Consider the following 8,673-nt stretch of genomic DNA (forward strand, 5'->3'; position numbering starts at 1 on the left):
ATGCTGTATGCGAAACCAATGTGAGTTTGGAAAATTGCACAGTATAAATCTATTTTAGTATACCTCAACAATGGAATTATGATCAGTGGAAATGGCCATGACATGGGACGTTTAACAGTTTGTTCTGACTGTGTGTTTCCTGTTTCCTGCAGATGTCCAGCTGCTGGTGGTGGTTAAAGAAGAGCTTCTCCCTGACCAGCAGGAGTGGAGCACCAGTCTGGACCAGGAGGACCCAGAGCCCCCCCCACACATTAAGCAGGAACAGGAGGAACTCAGGATCAGTCAGGAGGGAGAGCAGCTTCAGGAGCTGGAAGAGGCTGATGTCACCAAGTCCACTTTCACTCCTGACCCTGTGAAGAGTGAAGATGATGAAGAGAAACCTCAGTCCTCACAGCCTCATCAAAGACAAACTGAACACATGGAAACAGAAGCTGATGGGGATGACTGTCGAGGACCAGAACCAGCCAGGAACTCAGATCCAGAGAGCAGTTTACAACCAAAGACTGAGGACGACACTGAAGACTCTTCTGAACCTGACACTGGAGACTCTTCTGAACCTGACACTGAAGACAGTGCTGATTGGAAAGAGACCAGAGAACCTGCATCAGGCTCAAACTCACTAAAACATAGACATGAATCTGATCCACGACGTAGTGCTGAAAATAAACCATTCAGCTGCTCAGTCTGTAAGAAAGCTTTTTCACAGAGTGGACATTTAAAGACACACATGAGAGTCCACACAGGAGAGAAACCATTCACCTGTCCAGTCTGTAAGAAAGATTTTGCAGATAGTGGAAGTGTAAAAAAACACATGAGATATCACACAGGAGAGAAACCACACAGCTGCTCAGTCTGTAAGAAAGCTTTTTCACAGAGTGGAATTTTAAAGGAACACATGAAAATCCACACAGGAGAGAAACCACACAGCTGCTCAGTCTGTAAGAAAGCTTTTGCACAGAGGGGACATTATAAGGGACACATGAGAATCCACACAGGAGAGAAACCATTTAGCTGCTCAGTTTGTACCAAATCTTTTGTGCAGAGTGGAAATTTAAAGGCACACATGAGAGTCCACACAGGAGAGAAACCATTCAGCTGCTCAGTCTGTAAAAAACCTTTTTCACGGAGTGATAATTTAAAGGTACACATGAGAGTCCACACAGGAGAGGAAAAATAGAGCTGCAATGTTTGTGACAAAAGATTTAAATGGCATAATCGTTTCAAAAGACACAAGTGTGTTGGTCGTCTGCTTCTGTAACTGTAAGGGAATACATTTGTCTATTTTGTATCCTGATGACGTAATGCCGTTACATGTAATACGGTACTCCCTAAGCCTAATTTCACCCACCTGCAACCAATTCGCGAATAATCACAAATGTTCATTTCTTTGACCCCTTGACTCGACTATTTCTTGTTTAATAATCGTTACATCTCCTCAGGACCAAGTTCCCGTGTCCTGCCTTTCACCTGCTGATCACCCACTGCTCATTTAAGGAGGACTCACCTTTACAAGGGACCAGCTAGTCTTAGTGTCTTAATGCAAACGTTTTGTAAAGTGATGCTGCACCAAAAACGTGCTGTTGGGTTGTGTGCTCTCTGCAGGACGGTGTCTGTACTCAAAGATTGTTTATGAAATGAGAGCTTCATTCTGTTTATATTGTCTAAACAACGCCAACAGAGCGATACGTCTTCTTTCCAGCAGATGGCATAAATGTTACATCATCCAGTTCAACTGTCATCCACATATTAATGATTCAAAACAGCAATGTGTAAGATATGGCTAGTAATTGACTATTTCAACAGAATGTGAAGAGGTTACAGTCTTGAGGCCGTGTCCAATATGTTTATGTTTTGTTTGATTAAATCTACTGAAATGAGCATTCAATGACTACATTATTCTTAATTACTGTCATTACATCATGGGTTTGCATTGCAATATTAGAACGCATAAAACCCAACTTTATTTCTTCCAAGTTGCGGGTGTTCACTGTTTAGAAGTCCGCTGTGTTTCATCCAAGCTTCCACTTCGTGCTCCGATAATGCTGAAAGTATCTGTTGTATGCTTTACCTGCTCCAGTAACAAAAGTGTAATTCACTGGACAGAGACAAGAGATAGTGGATGGATCCAGAAAAGAACCAGAAGATAGTCCGTATAGAGCCTTCAGGTTCTGAAAATTATCAGGGATAGAGCTAGGAAGAAACTCTAAAACCTGGATAGAGCTAGAAGATTTCCAGTACAAAGCCAAGAAAGACCCAGTAGAAAGACAGGAAGGAGCCAAAAGAGTTTGTGTCTTTTAATATTCAAGCTCTTCTCTTAAGATATTAGAACTTCCTATCTCAACATGTATCCTTTTATTCCAATTAAAAATAAACTCAAATTTTTACTGCCAATTATTGAGATTGTTTCACAGCTTTATCTTAAATATTTAGACTTGTTTCTTTACATATAGATTACATAGGATGAACAGCACGATCCACTCTACTAGATTCTCCCCAAATCTGCTCAAAATGCATGCAAACATCTCGCTTTATCCATACTCCTGCAGTTGTATTGTTCTGGATTCATAGTGAAGTGTATTAGATGTTCTGCACTCTTATTGTTATGTATTTAATATAAAGTGAAATACCCATAAAGTCAGAAAAGAAAAGAGACTCACTTAAGGAAAAAGGTTCTGAACCAGTGAGAGTTCTTCATTTGCACATAAACATGGTCAAATATTTAAAGTTGTGACCAGATGGTGTCGCCCTAATCCGTGTATCTACGGTCCATTTGTTTTTCTTTATTACACGGTGGAACGGTGATAATATAAACAAGGGGAAACAAGGTGAGTTTAGTGATCACAACGAAAACGGCCAAGACACATATTGAGCCCAGAAAATGAATGTTATTAAGGACTGTAAATATAATAGGCCTATGTCTAAAATGGACAACATTGTTAGGAGATTTAAACTATACAGCGATTCTGCACTGCGGTCAACTCAGCCGTCTCTCGAGTTTGTTTTTTCAAATCAGCTGCTCTTCATTTTTTCCCCTGCTATATTCAATGAGTGATACAAATATTTTTTACCACAAGTTCTTAATACAACTGACACTGATGGACTCGGTACTAGTTTGACTGCTACCAGAAATGAAATGAAGTACTTTTACTATGTACTTTGTGAGTAATCCTCTGTCAGAGTCCCCTCCATAGTACATAATAGCCGCGTTCACACCGGAGTACTTTTCACCGTACTTTTCGCGTTTAGTTCCGTTAGTACCCCTTATGTTGCGTTCACACCAAAAAGAGTACTTAATCTCGGGAACTTTTACCCCCATTTTTAGTGCCTGCTGAGAGATCGTACTTTCCTTGGGGAAAAAAGTGCCCCAGTTCTGATTGGCTGGGCGAATTGCTGTGCCACAGCATTCCACTATAATACTTCAATTCTTTATTCTTCCCCTTATTTCACCAATACTTTGGCTCTCCATAACTTCAGCTTACTTTCAGCTACAGAAACCATTCAAATATCAAACTATTCAGCATGTTCAGAATCGATGGGAAACCTTCAACATTTTAAAAATATTTTATACTTTTTGAAATATTCAGCTTTTTAAACTCTTTTTTTAACATGGAAGTCAATGGGAGATGCCTTCAAATCTTCTTTTCCTACACTTTGCGCCAAATGCTACTCCTTCCACATACTTTCAGCTAGACACTTCATTCCAACTTTCAAATGATCACAACACCTTCAGCTATTCAAACTTGACTTTTATTTTTGATATCTTTTACGGTTTTTGACTTATCAACGTTTAAGTTTTGGTAAATGTACAGGCTGTTTTAGATTTTAGAGTGCGTGACATCATCACTTAGAGTGTAGAGGGTCTTAAAAATCTTCGGAAAAAATATTTTAAAACTGCTCTCAGAGCCAAAATATACAATCTATTCAAATAATTTCAAAAGATTTCAGGAGCATTATTAGTCTGGCCTGCTCAATTGCCTTCATCATATCAAACGGACACACCGTTCTGGCCCAATAGTGATCAGAGTGACAAAAAGTCCACCTAGCTCCCAATAGACTCCCATGTTAAATTTGACCGGAACTTTCTTCAGAACAGAGAGAAGTCAACTTTAGACAAACTGCTCCCGTCTTCACATTTGACACACAAAACCCAAAAAAACAACATATATCAGTTAATTGGGGTTCCCTGATGCTCACGGTCTGGTCATTAGTGCGAATGCTGTTTACAGCATTCCACTATAGTTCTTCGAATCTTTATTCTTCCCCTTATTATTTCAGCCAATACTTTGGCACTCCATAACTTCAGCTTATTTTCAGCTACAGAAACCATTCAAATATTAAACTATTCAGCCTGTTCAGGAATCGATGGGAAACCTTCACATTTTTTAAAATATTTTATACTTCTTGAAATATTCAGCTTTTTAAACTCTTTTTTTAACATGGAAGTCAATGGGAGATGCCTTCAAATCCTCTTTTCCTACACTTTGCGCCAAATGCTACTCCTTCCACATACTGTCAGCTAGACACTTCATTCCAACTTTCAAATGATCACAAGACCTTCAGCTATTCAAACTTGACTTTTATTTTTGATATCTTTTACACTTTTTGAGATAATTAACTTTGTTTGGAGCTTGGTAAAGAGGCTTTCTTCAGATTTTAACATTAGTGTGGATGGAGCAGCTCGTTAAGTCTAGAGTGCTTTGATCTCAAAACAGAGTGGAGGGGTGCTTCAAATTCTCCTCAAAAAATGTTTTAAACTTGCCATAATTCCCAAACCCTACACTCCTCAGACATAATTTTTCATGAAAAACGTAGGAAAACCTCTCCTAGGTTGGAAAATAAAAAAGAATTAAGAAAAAATATTAAACAAAAATGCCTCTTGAGGGCATGAAGACACAAAAAGTCCACCTAGCTCCCAATTGATTCCCATGTTAAATCTTTCCGGAACTTTCTTCAGAACAGAGAGAAGTACACTTTAGACAAACTGCTCCCATCTCCACATTTTACACACAAAACCAAAAAAAACAACATATATCAGTTCATTGGGGTTCCCTGATGCTCACGGTCTGGTCATCTTTTGATAGGAGCCATAGTTTTTTAACAGGTGGCAAAATTGTCAGATATAATCCTCAATGCATTCTTAATGTGACTCAGTGCTGCAGTTGGAAAATCGTCATAAGTCGTCACCGTGGTAACCTTTGATCTCTGGACTTACACACACAGGTGTTTGTAAACATTCATTCACTACTACTTACATTTAATATCTAACTCCTTCAGCCTACTTTCAGCTATAAACCATTCAACTATTACATTATTCAGCTATTTCAGGACATTGGGGCTATACATGTAGTTGTTTACACCTTTTTTAAACCTTTTCTTTTAAATATTAAGCTTCTTCATTATTTACTGCGAATGCTGTATGCTGTGCATTGAAATATCAAAGATATTCTGCTTTTTCCTCACATGATGGGAAACTTTACATTTTTCAAAAGTTGTTATACTTGAAAAAAATATCTAGGTTTTTAAACTGTCTTTTTAGATGTTTAACTTGTTTCTCTCTCTCTCTCTCAGACTCAGACACAGACTCTCTCTCTCTCTCTCTCTCAGACTCAGACACAGACTCTCTCTCTCTCTCTCAGACACAGACTATCTCTCTCTCAGACTCAGACACAGACTCTCTCTCTCTCTCAGACTCAGACACAGACTCTCTCTCTCTCTCTCTCAGACTCAGACACAGACTCTCTCTCTCTCTCTCTCTCTCTCTCTCTCTCAGACACAGACTCTCTCTCTCAGACTCAGACTCTCTCTCTCTCTCTCTCTCTCTCAGACTCTCTCTCTCTCTCTCTTTCTCTCTCAGACTCAGACACAGACTCTCTCTCTCTCAGACTCAGACACAGACACAGACTCTCTCTCTCTCTCAGACTCAGACACAGACTCTCTCTCTCTCTCTCAGACTCAGACACAGACTCTCTCTCTCTCTCTCTCTCTCTCTCTCTCTCTCTCTCTCTCTCTCTCTCTCTCTCTCTCAGACTCAGACACAGACTCTCTCTCTCTCTCAGACACAGACTCTCTCTCTCTCTCTCTCAGACTCAGACACAGACTCTCTCTCTCTCTCAGACACAGACTCTCTCTCTCTCTCTCTCAGACTCAGACTCTCTCTCTCTCTCTCTCTCTCAGACACAGACTCTCTCTCAGACACAGACTCTCTCTCAGACACAGACTCTCTCTCAGACACAGACTCTCTCTCTCTCTCTCACAGACACATCAAGAGAAGAGAGAGGGCGATCAAGACAAGTGAGAGAGGGTGATAGAAGAGTGATAGGGTGATCAAGAGAAGAGAGAGGGCGATCAAGAGGAGAGAGAGAGGGCGATCAAGAGAAGAGAGAGAGAGGGCGATCAAGAGAAGAGAGAGAGGGTGATCAAGAGGAGAGAGAGTGGGCGATCAAGAGGAGAGAGAGTGGGCGATCAAGAGGACAGAGAGAGGGCGATCAAGAGGAGAGAGAGAGGGCGATCAAGAGGAGAGAGAGAGAGGGCGATCAAGAGGAGAGAGAGGGCGATCAAGAGAAGAGAAAGATCAAGAGAAGAGAGAGAGGGCGATCAAGAGGAGAGGAGAGAGAGGGCGATCAAGAGGAGAGAGAGAGGGCGATCAAGAGAAAAGAGAGGGCGATCAAGAGAAGAGAGAGAGGGCGATCAAGAGGAGAGAGAGAGGGCGATCAAGAGAAGAGAGAGGGCGATCAAGAGAAGAGAGAGAGGGCGATCAAGAGAAGAGAGAGAGAGGGCGATCAAGAGGAGAGAGGAGAGCGATCAAGAGGAGAGAGAGGGCGATCAAGAGAGAGGGCGAGCAAGAGAGAGGGCGAGCAAGAGAAGAGAGAGAGGGCGATCAAGAGGAGAGAGAGAGGGCGATCAAGAGGAGAGAGAGTGGGCGATCAAGAGGAGAGAGAGAGGGCGATCAAGAGGAGAGAGAGAGCGATCAAGAGGAGAGAGAGGGCGATCAAGAGAGAGGGCGAGGCAAGAGAGGAGGGCGAGCAAGAGAAGAGAGACGAGGGCGATCAAGAGAAGAGAGAGGGTGATAGAAGATCTGAGAGGGTGATCAAGAGAGAGAGAGGGCGATCAAGAGAAGAGAGAGAGTAATGTAACCTCCTAATGTAATGTATAACTACTATTGAAAATGTTCAAAAAGTGCTCAAACTTCACATGTGTGCTAACAGTCCAGCGTTGAAGACATCTACTGGACAGTTTTGAGATTTCTTCAATGCCGTTGCCATGGCAACACAATGCTCACCATGAACACGGTTTTCTCATAACTTCAGGTGAAAATGATCGAAATGGCCCAAAACTTCACAGGTTTGGTAACGATGCAGCCATCAACACATCTAAGCATATTATGGGGGTGTCATCAATGCCGTTGCCATGGCGACAGATAATTCACCATCAAGTTAGTTCAAAAGTTTGTAGCTTCAAATATTCTGCTGCTTTTCCAAGCCTTTTTACTTTCTTTTCTCATCTTAATACCAAATTCATTCACTACTACTTACATCTGATATTTAACTCCTTCAGCTATTTTCAGCTGCAGAAACCATTCAACTATTACATTATTCAGCTATTTCAGGACATCAAGGCTCTATACATGTTTTTTTTAAACCTTTTCTTTTAAATATTAAGCTTTTTCTGCATTTTTTGTAGCTAAAAGCAGCTACCATTCAGCTAATAACATATTCAGCTTTTTCTGCAATTTTCAGCTAAATTCATTCACAGTTTTACAGCATTCGCACGCATTTTCTGCAGGAAATGCATTTTCTAGTATTCTGTTATTAGTGCGAATGCTGTGCACAGCATTCCACTATAGTACTTCAAATCTTTATTCTTCCCCTTATTATTTCAGCCAATACTTTGGCACTCCATAACTTCAGCTTATTTTCAGCTACAGAAACCATTTCAAATATTAAACTATTCAGCCTGTTCAGGAATCGATGGGAAACCTTCAACTTTTTAAAAATATTTTATACTTTTTGAAATATTCAGCTTTTTAAACTCTTTTTTTTAACATGGAAGTCAATGGGAGATGCCTTCAAATCCTCTTTTCCTACACCTTGCGCCAAATGCTACTCCTCCACATACTTTCAGCTAGACACTTCATTCCAACTTTGAAATGATCACAACACCTTCAGCTATTCAAACTTGACTTTTATTTTTTGATATCTTTTACGGTTTTTGACTTATCAACGTTTAAGTTTTGGTAAATGTACAGGCTGTTTAGATTTTAGAGTGCGTGACATCATCACTTATGGCGCATTTCCACTACACGGCCTCGCTCGGCCTCGCTCGGTATGGCTAGGCCTCGTTAGGACTGGCTCACTTTATGGCGCATTTCCATTACAGTTTAGGAACTGGGGTTAGTATCTATAGTAACGCAGTGTAGGCGGAGCCGTGACGTCATCTTCAATGAGAACCCCAGAAAACAAACACAGCCGTTAGCTGTTAGCACTCAGACCACACACACACACAGGTGTTATGATTGGGTGTTATGAGTTGGTGCTCAGGAACAGAAACCAACACTGACAGACTGGACTTTAACAGACTGTCTCAGCCTATTCTTTTCTGTCTGATGGAGACTTCATACTGACTTCAACAGGTTCCACATATTTTATACATTATTGGTGACGTATGGTTTTAGTC

General features: G+C 40.8%; 1 protein-coding gene across 1 annotated transcript; it reads left to right on the forward strand.

Moving 5' to 3' along the window:
- Positions 1-202: 202 nt before the first annotated feature.
- LOC117490883 (gastrula zinc finger protein xLCGF3.1-like) lies at positions 203-1,764 on the forward strand (the record flags this gene model as incomplete). The annotated part of the gene is made up of 1 exon (XM_034140663.1): positions 203-1,764. A coding segment is annotated over one exon (975 nt), but the record flags the coding sequence as incomplete, so codon positions are not given.
- Between the last annotated feature and the right edge of the window lie 6,909 nt (positions 1,765-8,673).

Source organism: Trematomus bernacchii, unplaced genomic scaffold, assembly GCF_902827165.1.
Source record: "Trematomus bernacchii unplaced genomic scaffold, fTreBer1.1, whole genome shotgun sequence".
Classification (NCBI taxonomy): Eukaryota; Metazoa; Chordata; class Actinopteri; order Perciformes; family Nototheniidae; genus Trematomus; species Trematomus bernacchii.